Raw genomic sequence first — 24203 nt, forward strand, 5'->3', positions numbered from 1 at the left:
TAACTTTACAAATTCTTCAATGCCAACAAGATAGAGTTGGATTTTAAGAGCCATCTTGACAGACATTTAAACTTCACAGAGATGACCTGGCTGGTCCCTCATTACTCAGTATGCATCCTTTTTGAGGCCACAATTCAATCTTTATGTGAACAAGGCTCTATACAATGTGGCTTCTAATTACCTTTCTGATTCTCTCTTCCTTTAAAGCATGTGAAGGTTATGTTCCATCATGGTAGTCTATTTCTCTACTAAATGTGAGTATTCCTCTATTCTTACATGCAGGCCACTGCCCTTGCCAAGAAGATTCTCCTCCCAATTCTTTGAGGCCTGTCCTCCTGACCTTTCAAGGCTAGGCTGAAGTCCCTATCTCTTCTGTGGATCTTTAAGATTTCCCTGAACAGTCAATGCATTATCTTCACTTACCACTGAGAAAGTATTGCTTATGTAATGCCAAATTATATAAATTTAGTATTTCAAATTAATATGTTTGTTGAAATAAATATAGTTCATGTCTCCTGTCACACCTTTTCTAATGTCAATTTCTGCTCGTATCCGCAAAAGAGACACAAGGGAGGCAGGATATAGGTTAAGTTCAAAAACCACCAGGGGAAGGTGTGAAGGTGATGACTTCTAGAAAACAAACCCATCCTATGTTTTTGTAACTCCCTAAGATCATAAACTTTATTTTCCTTCTCCTTCATCCCTTCACCTAGCCAAGTGCCTGGCATACAGCAGGAATTCTATAAATACTGGTGAACAGTACTTTACCCCTTATAGACAGTGTGTTTTTTTTCACTTGCTTAACACAAGGCATGATTTACCCTCATTTTTCCAGAGGAAAATACAGAAGCTTGGAGAGACTTGTCCAAGATCATAATGTTAGCAGGTGGCAGAAATGGGTCTGGAACCCAGGTTTTCATGTTCTTACTCTGGAATTTTTTGCAAAAGATACAGTCCAACTTGCCTATTCATTAGCCTATGCTGCTCAACTCTAGAGCAGAGCAGAGGACAGCAAAAAACAAGTGAGGCAAAGCAAGGACAGAGGAGAAAATATACAATTTCTTTTCTACCTGCCACCTCTGTACCTCCTTCGTATTTCTCACATTAGCAACCCAGGGCTACTTCAGCCAGTCATGACACTAGATTTAGGCCCCAAATCATTTCTTCAGTCTATCTTCCACAGCTCAAATATTGATTTTGGTGTTCCCAGATCTAGAACATTTCCTGGACACATGAAAAGGAAGAGCCTAGGTTATGTCATACAACTCTTCCTCATAAGTGAGGAGCAACTTTGCAGTGGGCAGATCAGAGAGAGGTTCAAAAGATCAGAAGTGAAGGGGATACATGATCACAGAAGATTACGTGAGATGAATTCACTCATCTGGGAAATACAGATGATGAGAGTATATGACTAATCAGAAAGTAAGCTTCAAAAGGACAGAGTTTTGTCTTTTTTTTCACTGACCTATTCCCCGTATAGAAAGTATCCAATACTTTTTACTGAAAGAATGAAAGTATGAAGATTGTCATGAGGATTGAGAGAATACATGTAAAATGCATAGTAACTGACAAGTAAGAAGTGCCTTCACTAATTCAAGTCTACATCTGGGATCTCCTAAGATCCAAAAATAGTTCTATTAAGACACGTAGCAGTCACGTGGCCACTGCTTATCTTTGTGTGGTTTGTCTATTTTTATTTACTCTGGCAAGAACCATATAAGCAGAGCTGCTTTGGGATACTGATTCTTTCAACATTACTTTCTCTTTTTTAGAAAGGCAACACGATCATCTAAAATATAGAAAAATATATAGAAAACAAAAATTACCCATGATCTCACCATCCAGAGGATAGCACACAATACCATTACATTCCGATGGAACAGTTACCATTTTATAGATTTCCTAAAGTCATTTTCCCTGTTTGCAGAGGTCCTGTACCCGTAAATTAGGTGAATTCCTTTCCCTTCAAATTAGCTTTGGATAGAGCCTCTAAAATGTTAGCTGGCACATACCTCATGTAGCACTATACAGTATACAGTGCTGAACTGTTACAGTGGGAGTATATAAAAAATATTTTTGTATTTAAAACATATATCTAAGTATTAATATATTCCTATCCATTAAAATATTAGGCAGTGTAACTGATCTATCTCTCTGTACATATGTACCTACAGAGAGATACATCTACAGAGATATATACGAATGACTAAAAAGAATGACATGTGAATGACATGCTGAAAGGCTGTACTGCATTCTTGCTGGAATGATGCGGGAAATCTGTCTGATAACTCTGCTCAGGTTTCCTTTGCTGACACTGTAATGGCTTCTGGTGAATACTTTTCACCCACTGCCGCTAAAAAAAACAGTGAGTGATGGTGCAGGACTTGGTCGATCCTAAGGAAATGTATTATTCTGCAGCTCTTATGGTAGCCAAAAGAGGTTCTAAAAAAATGTTAAGGAAAAACAAGAAGATATCAACAGACAATTAAAACTGAAGAATAATTTTGAGAGGCACGGTACCTAAAGAAAGCAGATTTGAAGACCTACTGTGCCTTCAGAGGATGCGAAAAGCACGAGCGGACCACTAACATGCAGTGGGAAGACCCCATCGCCACAAGAGTGAGCCACTCCGCCTGCTCTGTGCTGCGTCCACTACTGGCTCCTCTTTCCAGAACTGCAATCCCCCTCACAAAACTGAGTATGCAGACATGTTAAACAAAGGAACCTGTCCTGTACATAAACCAAAACTCGGGAGCTTGTTACTATGTGAATCCATCTCCACATGAAGCCTACAGCAGGCCCATCTCAGCTCTCACCATTCTCGCCTTTGGATGGGTTCATGTTATACCGAAGTAATGTGGAAAACTGATTTCTTGGCTTACTTCTTCTAGGTTATGCTAATGAGCCTTTTAGTCATTCCTCATTTATCAATTACTAGGAAGAATGTTCTTCTCTTCCTAAAATCTGTACCTATCATTAATAAAAAAGTTTCAAAATATTCAAAGCAGAATCTCTCATTATTTAATTTTTTATTTTATTATTTACTTATTTATTTGTTCTTATTTTAAGATTTTGGTTTTTTTACGTAATCTCTACGCCCAGTGGGGGGCTCGAACTAGTAACCCCGAGAACAAGAGTTGCACACTCCCCCAACTGACCCAGCTGGGTGCCCCAATTATGTAACTTTTTAAAGCATCTGTCCATCAACACCAATCTGAACATCAATAGTTGAACATCAAATATTTTTTTGCAACTCCATGTGAAAGACTGGGACAGTAGGGTTGATGATGACTTTTATGACAGAAAGATAAATATATTTTTTGTTCTTCTAAAAACTCAAACACTGGTTACAGCTGAAATTCCACTTTGCAACTGTAATGAAAGGGAGTTAACAGAAACAAAAAACTTTCTATTTATCTCTCTTTAGGGTGACATTTTATTTTATTTATTTACTTTTTAAATGTTTATTTATTTTGGGAAGCCTGGGTGGCCCAGTCGGTTAAGTGCCTGACTTCAGCTCAGGTCATGATCACACAGTTTGTGAGTTGGGCCCCGCATCAGGCTCTGTGCTGACAGCTCACAGCCTAGAGCCTGCTTCGGATTCTGTGTCTCCCTCTCTCTCTGCCCCTCCTCTGCTTTCTGTCTCAAAAGTACATAAACATTAAAAAAATTAGAAAATCATTTTTAATTTTTTTAAAATTTATTTTTGATATAGAGAGAGAGAGAGAGAAAGAGAGAGAATGAGAGACAGAACATGAGCGGGGAGGGGCAGAGAGAGAGAGAGAGACAGAGACACAGACAGACACACACACACACACACACACACACACGGAATCCAAAGCAGGCTCCAGGCTCTGAGCTGTCAGCACAGAGCAGGATGAGGGGCTCTAACTCACAAACTGGGAGATCATGACCTAAGCTGAAGTCGGACGCTTAACTGACTGAGCTACCCAGGTGCCCCAGAAAATCATTTAAAAAAAAATGTTTATTTATTTTGAGAGCGAGCGAGCGAGCTTGTGTGCATGCCCGTGGGGGAGGGGCAGAAAGAGAAAGAGATTGAGAGAGAATCCCAAGCAGGCTCCACACTCAGCACAGAGCCAACATGGGGCTTCATCTCACGACCATGAGATCATGATCTGAGTAGGAACCAAGACCCAGAGGCTTAACCAACTGAGCTGTAGGGTGACATCATTTTAATGTCCATAAACACATGCACCCCAGTGTTTATAGCAGCACTATCAACAATAGCCAGATTATGGAAAAAGCCTAATGTCCACTGACTGATGAACGGATAAAGAAGGCGTGGTATACATACATAATGGAATATTACTCGGTGATCATAAAGGATGAAATCAAAAGGCCATTTGCAACGTGGATGGAACTAGAGTGTATTATGCTAAGCGAAATTAAGTCAATCAGAGAAAGAAAAATATCATATGATATCACTCACATGTGTAATTTAAGAAACAAAACAGATGAACATAGGGGAAGGGAAGCAAAAACAAGATAAAAACGGAGAAGGAGACAAACCATAAGAGACTCTTAAATGCAGAGAACAAACTTAGGGCTGCTGGAGGAGTGTTGGGTAGGGGTAAGGGGTAAATGGGTGAGGGCGAGTAAGGAGGGCACCTGTTGGGATGAGCACTGGGTGTCATATGTAAGTGATGAATCACTGAATTCTACTCTCGAAATCATTATTACACTGTATGTTAACTAACTTGGATTTAAATTAAGTTAAAATAAATAAATAAAGTCCGTGAAAGTTTATCTCAGAAGGTAAAGACTGAATTTACCTTATTTTCTTCTAGAAATTTCAACTTGATAGAAACATCATTGCGCATCTTATCGTATTTTTCCTTATGTGCTTGAAACAGATGCTGTGACTGCTCAATCTTTGGCAGGGTGTTTGCATCCCGTGGTCCAAGATTCAGTTCTTCCAAATCAGTGCGATAGGCATCATATTCGATCCTGGAAAGAACAGAGTAAGTGAAGCATATTACAAAAACAGAGTGAAATAAATTCAGGAGGTGAGCTGGAAATACATGACAGTCTCATATATGAATAAATAATAATTCTCGTATATATTATACCTTATGCTTTTAAAGTCATATGTTTCTTTAATACAAAGAGCTGTTAGTACAAGCATGAAGGGGGAGCTGCTTATTAATCTAATTAACTATTCCTTCCAAAGTACAATATTAACTGACGTGCAGAATTTCCAAAATTGAAAAACCAGTTTAAAAAACAGCTGTCAAAACCTAACGCTAACAAGATCAAGTGATCTATCTCCTATGGGAATTGGTTAATACCAACAAAACAAAGCATATTGAGATGGCAGACTTGAGGATGACATACTTTAAGTGGGAAAAGGAAGTTATATTGAGGGTCGGCATCCTTAAAGTATAATCTAGCCAGCAAGGCACAACAGAAATAAAATGCAAGCCACATATGTAACGTAAAATTTTCTAGCATTCGTGTTAAAAGAATAAAAATTAATTTCACCTTTTAAACAAAAGATTTTATTTTACCCAATGTATCTATAATATTATCATTGTAACATGTAATCAATGTAAAAAAAACCCTGTTACTGAACTATTTTACTTTTGGGGGTGGGCTAGTAGTGAATCTTTGAAATCCATTGTCTATATTTCACTTCTATCACATCTCAATGTAGGCTAACCACATTTCAAGTGCTAAACAGACATATGTGGCTAATGGCTACCATATGGGACAGAGCAACTCTGAATGGATTTCTGAAACATTAGTATTTACAACGTGACAGTGCCATCTATTATACAGCACTTAACACCTTGTGCTCCTTAAAACACCTACTCCCTAATATTCTCCTACCACTAACTGAAATACTACCCACCACCATCACTCCATGATCACACAGCACCTCACGATGCTTCTGTCACAGTACTTGTGTAAATAGTACTACCTTGCTTCTTAAACAGAGACTTATCTAGCAGTCTCTACTGAAGAACAATGTGACCTCTGATTTAGTCAAAATCAGCATTACAAAGCTTATGCCGTAGAACTAAAGCTCTTTATTCAAGTATCCAGAGTACAATCTATATCTCCTATTCTGGCAATTAAGAATATTTTAAACAACATAAACTATATCACATATGTGACTTGAGAAAGAACACATCGGTCCCTTGTACTGAGTCTAATTTATTTTTATCTTATACTGAATTTAACAAACTTGAACTTTCAGGGCCAAGAGAATCATTCATTCATTCACTGGCACATTCAACAAATATTAAGTGAGCACCTTCTATGTTCCTGGCACTGTACTAGAAACCAGAGCTCTAAAGATGAATAGATAAAAGTTTATCTTCAAGAAGCTTGCAGTTTAGAAGGAGAGAAGCTCTTAAACAGCTATAACAAAATGAGACAACGGTAACTGCCATGAGGGAGGGAGAATAAGGCAGGGTGGAAATCAAGAGGAAGAGTTGCCTAATTAGGTATCTCAGAACAGAATTAAAACACCACAATTAAATTTTAAAGGATGGTAAAAGCTTCCAAGGTGGACTGGGGCAGGGAAATAGAGCAATCCAGGAAGAGAACAGTACGTACAAAAGCAAAGAATTGTAAGATACCATGATACATTTGGGAAGTAATTCACTATGTTAGAACCTGAAGTTGGAACATGATAATGGAAGGAATTAAAGTCAGACAGGTAGGCAGGACTGCCATTATGCAGGGCCTATAGACAATGTCAAACGGAATCAGATTTAATCCAGTAGGTCAAGTAGTGATGGGAAGCCACTTAGAACTCTGATCTAGAAAGTAACATGTTCTATCTATTCAGAATAGAAGGATGGCTCTAGTGGTAAAAAATGGAGGATGGACTGGAGGAGATTAAGAAACAGAAAGAAGAAACCAAATAGAAGACCATGGGCAAAAGACAAATGAGTCACTGAATCAGGACAATGGCAGTGGGGCTAAAAAGGGGAGACAGATATTAAAAATTTAGGAAGCAAGACTGACTTAGTAATGATAACAAATTAAATTCCATGGGTTTCTAGCCAAACTGAAACCACTCTGATCTTTGCTGGCTCTAATGTCTTGAACTAGATGTTTTTACCTTTCTGCTCTAGTTTTTCATCTATAAAGGAGAATAACAATCTCCACAAAATAATCATATAAAGTACTTAGGATACCTGGTAATAACTAATATCTTTAGAGTGCTTATTATTATGGCCAAATTAGGAGGGAGCTAGCCAGAAGCAAATATACTAAAAACAATAAAAAATGAAAGAAAAAAACAATGAAAGAACAAAAATAGTGATACATGGTGATTTAATGTGAAGACAAATATCCTTCATTAGTCTTAGAGAACATTTCTAAACAATAAGATTAATTTCAACATATTCAAGGTTACAATATTGACCTTATATCCCTTAATTTTTACATCCAGAGTTTGTAGATGGTATCAAAGTAAAACTTTCCGTAAGAGCTTCTCTAACAGTGCTCATTACCAATAAGAGAAGCACACTAAATTTTCAAAATGCAACTCTTCACTTCAAGGGTGCCAGTCTGAACTGAATCCATATCAATATAGTTAGTGATAGTTGGTTACTCTATGGCTTATGTAAAACTTCTAGAGAACAGGTGTTGACATCTGAAAAGTCCTGACCACAAATGACTCCCTTGTTGGTGCTGCTATGGAGAAGTGCTGAATGGGCTGTTATAAGATTTTCTATACACGAAGCACCAGAGGGCTAGGAAATACTTGTACACAATGCATAATAGGGAGCATTAAAAGGCCACCCGGACATTTGCCTAAATTGCCACTTTTTGTGCTGATCAAATAGCTGACCCTTGCCCTAAAAGTCAGTAAATTCTGGTTTTGACAGAGAAGAAAATTCAGCTACTGAGAAACTTTTAATCTGGGATTCTTTTTTAATGTTATCCCTCTGTAGGCAGAGGTTGTCTAAAGGTTTCCTGATAAGTACATATAACCTGATTTATAACTCTGTTCAAAAGTTTCAAATAAACCTATATAATGGAGAGATTGAGATCTTTTATCACATTGTACTTTAAACATCAGATATCTCAATATAAGTTGTGAAAATTATTATTATTTTTAAAGATTTTATTTTTAAGTAATCTCTACAGCCAACATGGGGCTCAAACTCACAACCCTGAGATCCAGAGCTGCACGCTCCACCAACTGAGCCAGCCAGGCGCCTTATATTTTTTTAAAATAGATATGAAAATGTGAGATAAATCCAGTTCAAATTTGAGGCTGAATGATCAAAAGTAAAAGGTAGAAAGCTAATGAATGGGCTCTCATTTTGGCTTTGAAATTGGCTCCAAATGAGCAAACCTTTTATTCTCCAGAGGCTTTTCTCCTCTACAAATTAAACAAAAAATGATCTGTGTGCTGTTCAGTGCCTTATCTAATGAATTTGTCTTTCTCTAATACAGGTAAATATTAAGAAAAAAAAATTTTTTAAGTAAGCTATATGTCCAAGGTGAGGCTTGAACTCATGATCCCAAGATCAAGAGTTGCATGCTCTACCAACTGAGTCAGCCAGGCACCCCATTATATGGGTTAATTAATTTATATTTAAAATTTTATTTTATTTTAGTGAGAGAGAGAGTGCAAGCGTGCAGGAGTTGTGGAGAGGGGTAGAGGGAGGGAGGGAGGGAGGGAGGGAGGGAGGGGAGAGAGAGAGAGAGAGAGAGAGAGAGAGAGAGAGAGAGAGAATCTCAAGCAGGCTCCACACTCAGCATGGAGCAATGTGGGGTTCGATCCCATAACCCTGGGATCATGACCCGAGCCGAAATCAAGAGTTGGACACTCAACCAACTGAGCCACCCAGGCACTCCTATTTTTCTGTTAAGGTTTATTTATTTTGAGAAAGAGAGAGAGAGAGCACACACATGGATGTAGAGAGAGAGGGAGAGAGAGAATACCGAGCAGGGTCCTGTCTGTCAGCACAGAGCCTAACGCGGGGCTCCATCTCACAAACTGCAAGATCATGACCTGAGCCCAAATCGAGTCAGATGCTTAACTGACTGAGCCACACAGGCTCCCCTGGGTTAGTATTTTTAAAAGCATCTTAGAAATAAAGGCTGAAGAGAAAGATTTTACATGCTTAAAGTAAAACACATTTTAAAACATACTAAACAAAAATATATTTTAGGCACTAAAAACGTATTTCAGGATAGGTGGACAATTACAAAGTACAGAAACAGAAACTAGATTCCTGTAGTTCTTTACTGGGAGCTGATAGTGGGTAATTTTGGAATAAGAGAATTTTTATCTTCAAAACCCACAAATATTAAAACAATCTGAAACAACAGAAAATAAGAATGCTTAAAATAATTAAACAGATAAAAGGAAGATTCACTATAAACAAATTAGGGCATTATTCCAAGGAACAGATTTGGAAAAGAACCAAATAAAATTTATAAAAATAAAATAATATACATAATATTCCTTTGAAAAATATAGACAATGTCCACAAAAAGATTTAAATAGAGACTGGAGAACCAATTACTAAGAGTGTTATTGAAGGGATTCCTATTGAAGGGTATCTTACTGAGAAATTCCTTCAGTGTTACTGATAGACTCCTTCAGTTTATTTTTTTCCACCTTCTGATTTTAATACTGTGTTAATAAATAGTTCAAACGATAAGGAAAAGTAGAAAACCAAGTCTAAAACCTAAATAAGGCACACAACCCCATCTCTACCCTTCTATCAAACACCCACAGCTATTTATCTTGACCTTCATTTCCAAGTCATTAAGAGTCACGTTAATACTAAACCTAAAATTACAAACACAGAATAAGACAGAAGCATCTATTCTTGTGAAAAGATTAAAAGTTAACTTCCCAAGGGTTTTGGATTTTTACTTATGTAAGGCATAAGGAAACATATACTTCAGAATAAGCACTCAAAGACTAGAGAGATGACTTTAGTTTTCATGGCCATTTGTCATGTCATCTTAGGGCAAGGGGCCAAATACTTCTAAAAGGTATAGTTTGCACTTATTTTCAACGATGCTATAAAAAGTTTAACAGAAAATAAGGATTTCAAGTATTTAGAGGAAAAAAAAACTCAAAGGAAATCAGAATGAGTGGGAGAAAAACTGGGCTGGAAATCAAAAGTTAAAAAATGCTATCACCGATCTGCTACTTTTTAGATTTTTGTAAGTATTTATTAAAATGTACTTAGGTTACCTAACAGGGAGTTATGAGATAGAGGAATAATGAGTGTATGTGTGTGTGTATAAAATGTATGAAAACACTGCATTCAAACAGCTCTGAAAATAAGTAAAAGGTAAAATACGAAAGAGTTTGAAGCTGGTCATAGCCTAGATAAACGGAAGACCAGGCAGTTGGTATCCAAAACACAAACAAAATCACGAAAGCAGGTATGAGCTTGTACACTGAAGAGAAAGTGAAACTACGTCTGCTGTTGCACTGCTCCTACTGGGAAGCAGCAGTAAGAAGGCTGAAAAGATAGGCTTAGGCCAGACTGTGGAGAGCATCTAGTATCTACCTGGTAGAACACAAGGCCCTTGTCCTCTTCTAAGGAAGCTGGAGCTGGGAGATCCTCCACCTCCCTATTCTCTAGCAGGCAGGGTTGGGCACATGACCAAGGTTCAATCAGACACTCTCTAGACAATGAAGCAAAGTATTCAGGGGCCTTTTGGAAATGACGTATGGTAGCGGTAGCAACATCAAGTACCAGAGGTACCTAGCATCGAGGTCCTAATTAGATTCTTCTGAGGCATTACCTTGACTTTGGTTCCTGCTTGTTTCTAGAATCTGTTCTCCTGCCTTTCTATTAGTTCTATGAGCTATCCTATAACCTTCTACTGCATTCTTTTTCTGGGTTGACTTCTATCACATGCAATCTAAGACCTTAAATGAATTATGTACCATCTGCAAACAGAGAATATAATGAAAATTTACACCTACCTCGCACTTTCATATTGTTTCACAGTCATTAATGTATCTTCAATTGTTTTATTCACCAAAGTGTTCACACTGGCAATAAAAAAATTAATGGCTCCAAGAAGAGTCTCTCCATTTTTTGCCAGTAGCTTCTGGGTATCTGCATTATAGCCAAATTCTTCCTAAAACAAAAAAGTCACCTTAACTTATCCACTAATAAGTTAGTGAATGTGACAAAAAAAATCTCAAACATATCACTAATGGGAAAATATTTGATTTAAAATACTTAGCTATAGAAATTTTTTCTTTTATTTTTTTAATGTTTATTTATTTATGTATTTTGAGGAGGGGGGTGGGGTACAAAGAGAGAGAGAGACAGAGACAGAGAGAGAGAGAGAGAGAGAGAGAGAGAGAGAGAGAATCCCAAGCAGGCTCTGCACTGACACTGCAGACATAGGGCTTAATTACATGAACTGTGAGATCATGACCTGAGCCGAAATCAAGAGTCAGATGTTTGACTGACTGAAGCCCACCCAGGCGCCCCAGAAGTTTCTTCATTTAATGTTTAAATAAACAGAAATCTAAATCACAGCTAGCTAGCTATATAGTTACCAAAAAAGTTTAATAAACCAAAATTGCCATCAGCTCAGATGTATAGCTAAAATTAAATGACTTTGAAAGTTAAACTACTTGAAATAGAAAGAATATTTTCATTTCCATGTTTTGTTTCCACTATACTATAAGCACAGCTGTTAAAAAGAAAAATATAGCAGATTATTAATCAAAGAAAACTATAACTTTCACAACCAAATTAGGTTAACAATTGACTAAAACTTTCAGCCATAAGACAGATTGCAATTTTTGTGTTTTGACATAATCTCCTCAGTCTATAAATATTAACAATGTACGTTTCTTTGTAAACTCAGTGACTAGTTGACTCCCAAGCTCAGGTCTACGTAGGTGCACGGCTGGGGAAGGATCACTCAACACCAGTTTGAGCACATTCTCTCTGAATAAACTGAGTCTTGGCTTAGAAAATATTACATATAACTCCTTCAGATATGGCAAGTTGTAACTCTAATTTTCAAACTTGGACTGGAAAACCAATTAATTAACCTATTATGAGGACACATCTGACCAAATAAAAACTTTGGTCATATCTTCAGAGTTCTGAAGTTATGAAACACTTTTTAATTTCAGCTGAAAAAACATATAACATTAAATTAAATATTAGAAAATGCAAGTTTAATGTTAGTGCTACAGATATAATTCAATCTCTAGGTGATAAAATATTCAATACTAATAAATAGCAAGAAAGTAAGATTATCTTTAGTGTGCTAAAAGCATTTTCCATTTAAGAGACATCCATGTAACTGTTTACTCTGGAATCAGTCTTCAAGATTTTGTAAACCTTGATTTGTAAATATTGGCAGATACAGGATTACATAAAGGGAGTATCAATTAATGTACATAAAAACAAAAATGAAAGGCAGGACAGCTGAAGCTTTTTGGCATCAAGTATTTACAAGCTAAGTTATATACTGAAGACTATATGTTACTGGAAGTATGAGCGCCTGGGTGGCTCAGTCAGTTAAGCGTCTGACTCTCGATTTCACATCAGGCCATGATCTCGTGGTCATGAGATCAAGCATGAGCCCCACATCAGGCTGGGTGTGAAGCCTGCTTAAGATTCTATCTCTCCTCTCCATCTGCCCTTCCCCTGCTCACTCTCTTGCTCTCTCTGTCCAAAACAAACAAGCAAACAAAAATGCTACTAGAAGTAGAATAATACAAGGGAAAACAAGCTTTGTGCAGTGGCAGTATTGTAGCCAATGAGGTTTATCCGAGGAGCTATTGTTGCTAACACAAGAGAAAACATTTTTACAACTTTTAGAAAAAGTTCACATAACATACTACAAGTACTTATTATCTTTGGCATTCATTAAGAGACACAGGGTAAAATTAAAAATTCTATAAATAAGAGGAAGAAAAATACGAAGTTAAACTGGTATTAATACCATGGCTCATAAAAAATAAGAAAGCCTTTTCTACTCACTGTATAACAAAGTATATATGATTAAAACATACCCCTGTAACACTGTTCATATCTAAAACTTCTCAACATCCACAATTTCACATTATTAACACTGAAAATGCCACAAGTCCTAACTTAACCAGAGAGATCTATACAACCTAGAAGACTACTCTTTTACTAAAAACAAACAAATAAAAAAACCCCAGAGTGTACTAAGGCGAAACAGCAGCAGAGTGAAAAGTTGTAAAGCAGAATTTGGAATACTGTATTTATAATAACAAAACGGGCCTAAATTCAAAGCAGATAGGAAGAGTAAACTGCCACTGTTCTGTTTCGCAAATATAAATCCCACCTGTAATTCTGTGAATATAAAACTTAAGGTTTTAATGTGTAATTTGAACACTAGCTAGAATAAAAGGGCTTTTTTTATAGTAAGGTACAAGAGACATAGTAATAAAAAGATACACAACTGGGATGCCAGAAAGAAATGAATATATTATGTATATGCATCATAAAGAAACACATAAATTAAGTATGCTCTTTTATAATTAAGTATGCTTTTTTGGCACTGAAAATAAGTAAAACACGATTTGATTCATAAACTTCCTTTAGTTGATAAGTTGTCTCAGTACTTCTGGTTGGGCAGGGACATTTTATACATTGTACACTGCCTTCACAATTACAAATAAACTACACATAAAGTAATCAAAGGGTGTATGCATTAAGAACAGGGCCCTGGTTCTAATCTGCTACTGAACAGCGAAGGCCAATACAATTCCTTAATCTCAATATTTGTTTGCTTTATACAGAGAAAGAATAAAATTTCAAAACATTTCAATTTTTTTTCTCTTTAGCAGCTCCTACATCATTTACAACATTTACCAGATGTAAATGACCACTATTTCCCATTAAACTTATACATTAGGACCAAATAATAGAAATGGCCACTGGATCTAAAACCTCCAATTTTAGTACTATAAATTATTACCTAATTAATAACAAGTGGGTTAATTTAAACCATGCAAAGCAATAAAAAATTAGTCTCACAGGTACTAACTGATAATTGACAATATTATGGACTGTGTGAAATCCCCTAATCTTGAAGTGTATGTTACTTTCTAAACTGAGAAAAAACAACTTAATGAGGTGCCATGGTGGAACACAACTGGGAGTCAGAGGCACATAAATGGTAAAAATCGAGTCTGGGAATTCAGTCTGGGATTTCCTACCCTGATTCTGCTGACTGGATTTGTCTCTTTTATGAATAACTCAAATTCTTTTTGTGTCAATTTCTTAGTAATAAAATGAAGATAATTCCCTTACAAGTTTGATAGGAAGCGTAATAAGAGAACCTTCATAAAGTTTCTGACAGATGACAGGCATTCAACAAAGTTCCATCTCCTGTCCCCCTCAGATCTGTTTTCTCTACTGCTGGATACTGGTTGTTTCTCCAGAAAATGAAAGAACTGAACTGATCTTTAAAATCTTCCTTCCCAAATGCCACAATCCCCAAACAGCCATCATAACCATCATACTTTCTTCCGTGCCACTACGTGCGATGCCTGTGCTAAGTATTGTCAATGAATCTCCTGTCCTAAGGCAGAAGGAAGTGAACACCAGCTCTTCATCACTGAACTCTATAAACTGTTTTTCAAGAACAATCCATTGGCAAAGAAGAGAGTTATTTTGCTGCCTTGCATAATTGATCCTGATTACCAAAAGAAAGAAAACTGGATTGATAAGGAAGAGGTTGCCTGGAATATAGGCAACCTCTTAGGGCATCTCTTAGCACTACCAGGCCCTGTGACTAATGTCAATGGAAACTACAACAACCCATTTCAGTCAGGACTACCAATGACCTGGACCCTTCAGGAATGAAGGTCTGGGTCATCCCACCAGGCAAAGAACCATGAAAGGCTGAGGTGCTAGAGCCAATGTAATATGGAATGGGTAGTGGAAGAAGCTAAGACCTTGTAACAATTTCTACAACTGAGGACTATAACTGTTCTATTTTGTTGTTAATATGTGTGTGTATATAAAGCAAATAACTTTGTTTTCTTCCCTCTCTTATCCCCTTAGCATACAACATAAGATATACTATTAATTTTACATCGTAGAACTTAACTTACAGGACATCAAGGAAAAAAGTGAATGTCACTCAAGAACTTTGCATCCTCTTCTGGGGAATAGGTTACTGAGTCTTTGAATAGTATGCAGGATAGTCATCACGTTAGGTGAAAGTAAGACTTTGTTACTGTCTTTATTTGGAGATTAAGTATGGCTTAATGATGATGGTTAATTTTATGTGTCAACTTGATTAAAGTGTCCGGTTATTTGGTCAAATACCAGTCTAGATGTTGCTATGAAGATACAGATTTTGGGGGTGCCTGGCTGGCTCAGTTGGAACAGTGTACAACTCTGATCTTGAGATTGTGAGTTCAAGCCCCATGTTGGGTGTAGAGATTACTTAAAGATAAAATCTTAAAATAACAAGATACAGATTTTGTTGATGTGATTAACATTTACAATAATAAACATTCCAGATAAGATTTAAAGTTGACTTTCAAGAGATTATTCTCCATAATATGAATGGATTTCATTTAATCAGTTCTTCCAAGCAAAAAGGTTGAGGCTTCCTGGAGAATTCTGCCTTAAGATTGTGACATTAGAAATCTGGCCTGAGTTTCTACACTACTGACCTACCTTTAGGATTTCAGACTTGCCAAGTCCCACAACTGGGTGAGCCAATGCCTTAAAATAAATGTGTGTGTGCTGGTGTGTGTGTGTGTACAGTGTGTGTTATGTACACATCTCCTATTGGTTTTCTCTGGAAAATCCCGATACAAAAATATCCACCCTGTAAATACTGACTCCAAATTTCATAGTCTCTAATAGGTTCTAGTTTACCATTATTTTTATATTTATAAACACCAGTTAGAATGTTCAATCCAATAAATTTTCTATTTCTTACATTATTTCCTTCAAATCACTTCTGCAAACACATTGGACTTTAGCATTTGTTCACTAACAAATCATATCAAGTATGTTTTGGAGTATAAGCATCATAAAAGAAGAATATAGTATGTCTTTTTAGCAAAATAGGATAGTCCAAATTCTTGTTTAAAAATGCTGCATGATGGTGTCATGCCTATTAAACTACTAACTAGATAAAACTACCTGTGATGATTAATTTTACATGTCAACTTGGCTGGGCTATGATGTCCAGATGTTTGGTCAAGTACTATTCTGGATGTTTCAGTGAAGGTGTTTTTTGAATGAGAGTAATATTTAAATTGGTGGAGTGCAAAAGCAGTAAAGCAGACTGTCCTCTGCAGTGTGGGTGGGTCTCATCCAATCACCTGACCTCCCTAGAGGAAAAAGGAATTCTGCTAACAGACTGCCTTCGGACTCAAACTGCAACTCACATTCCTTGAGTCTCCAGTCTGCCAGCCTACCCTACAGGTTTTAGATGTACCAATGCTCCATAGTGCTGTGAACCAATCTCTTAAAATACATCTTTCTACATATCTACATATCCTATTGGTTCTGTTTGTGTAGAGAACTGGACTAATATAGTACCACATTTCCTTTTTGTCCTTAAAAACTCATTGGCTCTTGAATTTAAGAAAACTCATCTAGTATCTCATCATCAGAAGACTCATAAACTGAGATTTCACTTGTTATTATCTATTTTGTCATCACCGTTGAGTATCTTTGCTGCTGTCTCTTTGCAGTCATCTTCTGATTTGTCTAGTAATTGTGAAATATCTTCCTCTGGTAGTATCTTCTCTTTGCCATTATGGGAAAAAAGGAAAAATTCTACATTTTCAACTATGTTGCATAAACATTAAAAAAAAAACTGCAGAAACAGTTTCTTCAGATTTCATTTTGGAAACACAAACACTTATCTCTCTATTTCACTTTTTCTAGGCAATGCTATCATTCTTTTATTTTCTTATCATCTTGGTAATTTTTAACATGGTTGGAAATAACTGATGAGTAATGATGAAATAATTCCTAAGATGATGAAATAGCAAAATGTTTTAAGTAGCAAAATATGATCATTAAGATCCCATTCTGTGTCTTTGATTTCCAATGGACCCATATGGTAGTTGTAAGATAAAAAGTTGTATTCTGTTAAAAAAAAAAAAAGGAATAAGTACATTTTCTCACTGGACTAAAACTCATAAAATATCAATCCCTGCAAAGGGTTAGAAATGTTCAAATAAGAAATTCAAAAATTAGAGGCACCTCAGTGGCTTAACTGAGTTAAGCATCCGATTCTTGATCTCAGCTCAGGGCTTGATCTCAGGGTCAAGTTCAGGCCCCTCACCGGGCTCTGCACTGGGCATGAAGCCTACTTAAAAAAAAAACCAAGAAACTCGGGGCGCCTGGGTGGCTCAGTCAGTTGAGCGTTCGACTTTGGCTCAGGTCATCATCTTGCAGTTCCTGAGTTCGAGTCCCGCGTCAGGCTCTGTGTTGACAGCTCAGAGTCTGGAGCCTGCTTCTGATTCTGAGCCTGCCCTCTCTCTCTCTGCCCCTCTCCTGCTCACGCTGTCTCTGTCTCTCAAAGATGAATAAACGTTAAAAAAAAAAAACTCAAAAATTCAAACTGGGTCCAATGGACGTGAATACTGAGGATTAACCTCTCAGTTCTATAAAAACAACAAAAACAAAAGGATCTGACATCTAGAAAAGATATCAAAGGTACCTACTTCCAGCTAAGACAGAGCATTAAATGAGCTAATACATAGATAAACCACTTAGAACAGTATTCGGCACATAGTAAACTCCTAATCTGTGTTAACTACTATAATTAACAGGGTCTACTGAATGTAGCATTACTGAGAACACTGAGAACACTGTTGCAGCACTTCTGCAGATCCTGTACCCTGGCTACCTCCTTCCACACTGTGGGGCTTTTTCTCTAGATCACAGACCCTCTAAATATTCTACTTACAAGGGATAGCCAAAAGGCCACTGAGAAACACAGACAGGCCTGGTAGCTCCTTCCTGTGCACATGCATAGGTGAGCCCCACCCAGAGGTGCCCCCTCCTGGCCTCACTGCCTGTACATGACCTTGGCTACTAAACAAAACAAAATAAATACGTGTGTGTCCGTATGTATAAAATACAAATAAATTCTATAGATAAAATACAATTTTCAGCTCTACCTCTTATTTGTTTTGTGATCTTATAAAAATTACCTAACCTCTCTTGGCTTCAGTTTCCTCATCTATAAAATGGGGATAACATTTCTTGCAGTCTTGCTACATAAATTATATGATATAACGGCTATAAAGCACCCAGATCATTACAGTGAAATTGTGGACACCCAATAATTGCAGCTGTTATGATTAATCAGCTTCCCAAATATTAGATTAGCTCTTTTTGTCTATCTAATGACTCAGAACTGAATCTCAGTATTCTTCGCTATTATGATATATATTGCCATGTCTAGCCAAACTTTCTTTTCCAAGACTGTAGATATTATCAAATACCTTAATGCCCTAAATTATCTAACTCTTCAAGTTAGATGTCTGTAGGAAAGGGATTTTGCACCTTTTGGCTCCAGGTGAGGAAAAAAAAAAGACATCAAAGAAAACACTTCATATATCTTAAGAAATTCTTAGGAATTCTTTGCTGAATGCTTATAGGGATATATACAGAAAAATGATTTCATAATTATTCTAAAATTCTTAATTTCTAAAATTCACAATTCCTATTAACGAGTCAGTAAAAGTATATTATGAATCCAGTCAAGCACGTTACTATTTGTTCAAGATACTTGGACAACTGGTAAGAGATTTTCAATAGGTACCTGAATTTACTTTTTATCCATGCTCACATACACAGAGCTCTGATTCTTTCTAGATTCAAGCAGGTTGACTACTTTCCTTTTCCTTTGCTCTAACCAAGTTCCCTTCCCCTGAAACCTCCAGCTGACATCTCCGGTCACTTGGGCCTTATTAAAAATCATATAAAATATCTTGAAAGAACACCTCAAGATTCCAGTTTTATTAAGAGTTAAGCAAGTCAGAAACATAACAAATTATATCTTGGAATACTATTGCCGTTCTCCTCCTCCACACTCTCCAATAGTTATTTAAAATAATCTTACATGGAGTTCTAGGGACTTCAAACTCAGGTCAGCAAATGCATCTCCAAGTTGCCTTTGGGTATGCACCATCTGGAAAAGCTGGGTCGACAGTGTCTGAGCCAGTCTTAAAATGTTTTCATATTTTTTCTTGTTATCTCTTAATATATCAATCTGAGCTTCAAGTTCAAGGTCCACAGTTCTTGATCCACGGCCTAGCTTCTCAGAGATAATTTGTCGAGTACACTAAAAGTGGAAAGATGCACTTTGTTTAGGAAGAAAAAAAAAAAAAAAGAACAAAAGAGAAAAGAGTAATATAGGATCCAAAGTACTAATGCTAGAGCATTTGGCATATAGCATTTTTGGCTTCAAACAAGCTACCCTTAAAAAAACTGAAAACTATCAGTCCACTTAGAAGTTCACTCAGACTCAAATAAACTTACCAGTAATATCTACTATTACTAATCAGAGCAAGTTTTTTTTTTAATGTTTTTAAAATTTATTTTTGAGAGACAGAGCACGAGCAGGGAAAAAGAGAGGGAGACACAGAAGCCGAAGCAGGCTCCAGGCTCCGAGCTGTCAGCACAGAGCCCGACACGGAGCTCAAACCCACAAACTGTGAGATCATGACCTGAGCCGAAGTCGGACGCTTAACCAACTGAGCCACCCAGGCGTCCCACTAATCAGAAGAAGTTTTAAGACTTAGAGAGCTAATTTATATACTGCTAGATAAACTCTCTCACATAATCCTATTTCAGGCTTAGTGTACTTGGGTAGATTATTTACAACAACTGAGATCCTTGGCAGTGACTTAAGAATATTAGTGGCTTGTTAATAGAGGAATAATAAGCATACCAAACTTCTACTCTCCTGTTTGTTTCAAATGCTTTTCTTCCTTCAATCTTCCTCTTAAACTAGCTATGTGTATGTGTGTGAATAGGAGGAATGAAGGGAAGACAGGAAGGAGAAAGAATAAAGAGGTGGAGGTGGGAAAGAATGAGGAGAGAGAAAGGGGTAGAAAGAGAGAGAAACAGGGGTTGGGGAAGGGAAGGAGGAAGAGAAAGAGGTAGAGATTAGAGATTCCTGGATTCTTTTACTTTATTCAGAAAGAATAGTATTAAATTATGATATTATTGTGTCCTAACCCAGAAATAATAATACAGGAAATTTTTGTTAGCAATAAAAAAATTATAAACAACTTCACTACTCAATAATATAAGAGTAACCGTATAGGGCACTAATAAGCTTTTCATCATTTAAAGTTAACAAAAATATTCTAAAAAAGTAATAAATAAATATTGTCATTTTGAAACTTTACAAATTTGCTCTTTTATCATGTCTTTCAAAGTTTTGGTTATAGAACTAATATCTACTCCAAAAATTAACATAATGAATGAAATATAAGTTGAATTTTCTCTTCCTTGAATCCCCCTAAATAACAGAAAACTGCTATTTACATAGTCTAAACTCTTCTGTAAACCTCTATACTCACATATATGATATGTGTCAAGTAAGCATGAGACCAGGCTACGCTATACATAATATCCTCAATATTTTTCCTATGAACAAGTATCTTGAGACTTTTCCTTGTCAATACATACAAATCTACATTTATCCTTCTAATGTCAGTATATTATGTACTACTCATACTTTTCTATTTAAAATTGAAATGAATTCCCTGACAGATTCTCTGTTCTCATCAACTGAGGATCTTTTTTTTTTTTTTTTAAAGTTTATTCATTTATTTTGAGAGAGAGAGAGAACACGAGCAGAGGAGGGGCAGAGAGAGACAGAGAGAGAGACAGAGAGAGAGAGAGAAAGAGAGAGAGACAGGGAGAGAGAGGATCCGAAGCAGGCTCTGCTGTCAGTGCAGAGCCCAATGTGAGACTTGATCTCACAAACCATGAAATCATGATCTAGGCCAAAATCAAGAGTTGGATGCTTAACCAACTGAGCCACCCTCGCACCCCAATTAAGGATCTTTGTGAATAAACCTTTAAAAATAAAGGAGTTCTTTTTTTTTTTTTTTTTAAGGTAGAGAAATTAACTATACGGAAAGTGATAGGAAAGGTGAGAGGTCGAACCCACAGAAGAGAGATAAGACTATTTCTAAGGAAAACATACCAACACACACTCAGGAGATTAAAATCATATCCAGAGAAAAGCTTAACTGCAGACTTGTCATTTTTATGAGGGAAACATCAGCAAGAAATACTACCTGAAATGGTAACGAGATAAAGGAGATATACCATTGCATTCACCCACACAAAACAGATGTACTTCCCTGTGCAATATCACCACACACATTTACTCCATTTGAAAGCCAAAGCATGTGGTGCCTTCCACAGCAACCCAGATAAAACAGTCTGTTCAAAGTCAAGAAGCCAGAATTCATTGAAGAAGCTTGGTAGACTGGACAAAATGAAAGAAATGTCTACTGTTGTCTGAGTGGCCATTTTTCCTCACAAATAACAGCTATAAGCAGACAGCAGGGTCAAAGGTTTAATGAGGGAATGTTTTTTGTTTCCAGGAAGCCAGGGCAGTAAGAAGCATAAGGTGACAGTGATTATGAAGCATGTTAAATCTTGACACTGGAAACAAGCGTTGAAATGGAACTTTCCAACCTTGTATTCTAATATGGATAAGGTACAACCTTAAGGACAATCTAAGTAACCTGGAAGTGACAGTACTTCAGATAGCCTACATTCCTGAAAATGCAGATGAATTACAGTGAGCTGGCAGTCCCATTCAGTTTTCCATACTTATAAATTAAGAATCCATTAAGATAATAAGACAAATGGAGAAAGATTAAAGGGACGGAAAGAAGCAAAAGTAAATTACTGCTCTATGTAGATCTCCTACTTGGGGGAGGGTGAATATAATAAAGTGATAAACAGTATACAAAATACTGTGAATCACTGTCATAAGGTCATGAATTTACAAGATAGTCACTGTGTACTCTGAGTATTTAAATAGCACCAAGAACTTTTTCTGTAAAACCAAAAAGTGAATAAAAACACTTAAATACTATCAAAAGAATAATTTCATGGTATAAGCTGACAGACACTAAAAGAGTTATTAACGGTGAAGGATAGGGAAGTAGGGACCATAAAAGAAAATACTAGAAACTGAACAGGGGAAATAGGTTAACCAGTAAACGAATAAGGCAATATGACAAGAAAAACAGGAATGAAAGTTTAAAAGATACTGGCTTAAAGGCAACAAAGATTAATTTGAGGTGTGAATACTGATGGCAAATTCTTAAACATTTAAAAAAAGTATTTATTAATGTTTGTGAAACATGCCAAACAGCTCTGAATGCTGAAACCGAGATTATTCTTAAATAAATAAAAATAATAATAAGATGGACTTCTAAAAGTACTCTATTCTTTTTTTTTTTTAAGATTTTTTAATTTTTAAGTAAAAAAATCTCTACACCCAACATAGGGCTCAAACTTACAACCCTGAGATTAAGAACTGCATGCTGGCTCATCCACTGACTGAGCCAGGCAGGTGCCCCTAGTCTATTCTTTAAAAAAAATTTTTTTTACCTTTATTTTATCTTGGGGGGGCATCTGGCTCCTTTGGTAGAATGTGCAACTCTTGATCTCAGGGCTGTGAGTTTGAGCCCCACATTAGGTGTAGAGATTAGTTAACAATAAAATCTTAAAAAAAATAATAGTAAGTTAAAATTTATTTTTTAATTCTTTTTTTTTTTAAGTTTATTTCTTTATTTGGCAGGGGGAGGGGCAGAGAGAGACTCCCAAGCAGGCTCCACGCTGTCAGCCCGATGTAGGGCTTGATCCCATAAACTGTGAGGTCATGACCTGCGCCAAAATCAAGAGTCAGACTTTTAACCAACGGAGTCACCCAGGCGCCCCTAAAGTAAGATTTATTTTATTTTAATTCTAATACAGTTAACATACGGTGTTACGTTAGTTTCAGGTGTACAATACAGTGATTCAACACTTCCATATTACTCAGTGCTCATCAAGATAAGTGTACTCTTAATCCCCTTCACCTATTTCACCCATCCCCAGAAATATGGAATGCTTCACACATCTGTGTGTCATCCTTGCACAGGGGCCATGCTAATCTCTGCATCGTTCCAATTTTTTATTATATGTGCTGCTGAAGCAAGCACTAAAAATACTCTATTCTATACTAGGAAAATACAAAAACAAAAGGGATAAACCAGAGTTCACTATTCACTACTATTCCTGCAGATGAGAATAAATAAGAACATAAATAAACTTTGGATTCAAATTTTATGAATAAAATCAGGTAGATTAAAATAATACTTAAGAATACTTATATTCAGGGCCTAAACTTACATTTGTTCCCATTATAGATTTGGTTTAAACCACCAGCCTGGTCTTAGAGCCCAAATTAACAACCAATAAAGGAAGTGCTAAATATTCTTGTTGACGGAAAGCCTTTCGGTGATTAATGTATTACAAATAGCTCAAGCCCCAAATCCACTTAGTACCTTCAAATCTTAACAGGGCCAAGACAGTAGAATTTAAAGAAGAGTCAAGTGGATGAAAGCTCTAGCTGCTCAACTTAGAGCACTGGCCATAACACTCTATCTGTGAACTGTTTGTGGCTATAGTGGTTTGCAAATCAGGAATAGTCTGTGTTTTTATACAGAGCACACTTCTCTTATGTGTCTTCTCAAGAGTAACACAGAAGTGAATTTATTCTTTCAGTTAATACTTTTAAAATACGGTCTGAAATCTTTTACAGAGGCACCTGGGTGGCTCAGTTGGTTGAGCGTCCAACTTTTGATTTCAGCTCAGGTCATGATCCCCGGGTCGTGGGATCGAGCCCCGTGTCAGGCGCTGTGCTGAGCATGGAGCCTACTTGGGATTCTCTCTCTCCCTTTGCCCCTCTCTGCTCGTGCTCTCTTTCTCTAAAAATAAAAAAATACAAAACTAAAATCTTCTTTGTCATTAAGTAGATTCTGCCTCCTTAAAACTGTTGGACTTTATCCCCTTTTCTCCGTTCCAGTCTTCACAGCCATAGTCCATGTCTTAATTACTCTCTCACATTACTGTAACAGCTTCTTTTTTAAAATTAAAGTTTATTTAGGGGTGCCTGGGTGGCTCAGTCGGTTAAGCGTCTGACTTTGGCTCAGGTCATGATCTCAC

The 24203-nt window shown here is 36.7% G+C and overlaps 1 protein-coding gene and 2 non-coding genes across 17 annotated transcripts in view; 1 reads left to right on the top strand and 2 right to left on the bottom strand.

Annotated features, from left to right (window-relative positions):
• Positions 1 to 24203, bottom strand: part of ARFIP1 (ADP ribosylation factor interacting protein 1) — a 134703-nt gene that overhangs the window by 24575 nt on the left and 85925 nt on the right. For 13 of the 15 annotated variants that reach the window (XM_043567422.1, XM_043567395.1, XM_043567414.1 and 10 more), the window contains 3 exons: positions 19078 to 19299; positions 10946 to 11103; positions 4794 to 4968 (listed from right to left, as the gene is read on the bottom strand). In XM_043567422.1, the coding sequence (XP_043423357.1) occupies positions 4794 to 4968; positions 10946 to 11103; positions 19078 to 19299 (555 nt within the window). The remainder of the gene's footprint in view (positions 1 to 4793; positions 4969 to 10945; positions 11104 to 19077; positions 19300 to 24203) is intronic. The other 2 variants (XM_043567440.1, XM_043567430.1) reach the window with 1 other exon arrangement.
• Positions 12725 to 12871, top strand: LOC122479178. Its single transcript, XR_006296247.1, has one exon. It is a non-coding gene; the product is annotated as a U4 spliceosomal RNA (small nuclear RNA).
• Positions 23092 to 23197, bottom strand: LOC122479218. Its single transcript, XR_006296284.1, has one exon. It is a non-coding gene; the product is annotated as a U6 spliceosomal RNA (small nuclear RNA).

The sequence above is a fragment of the Prionailurus bengalensis genome, chromosome B1 (genome assembly GCF_016509475.1).
Source record: "Prionailurus bengalensis isolate Pbe53 chromosome B1, Fcat_Pben_1.1_paternal_pri, whole genome shotgun sequence".
Lineage (NCBI taxonomy): Eukaryota > Metazoa > Chordata > Mammalia > Carnivora > Felidae > Prionailurus > Prionailurus bengalensis.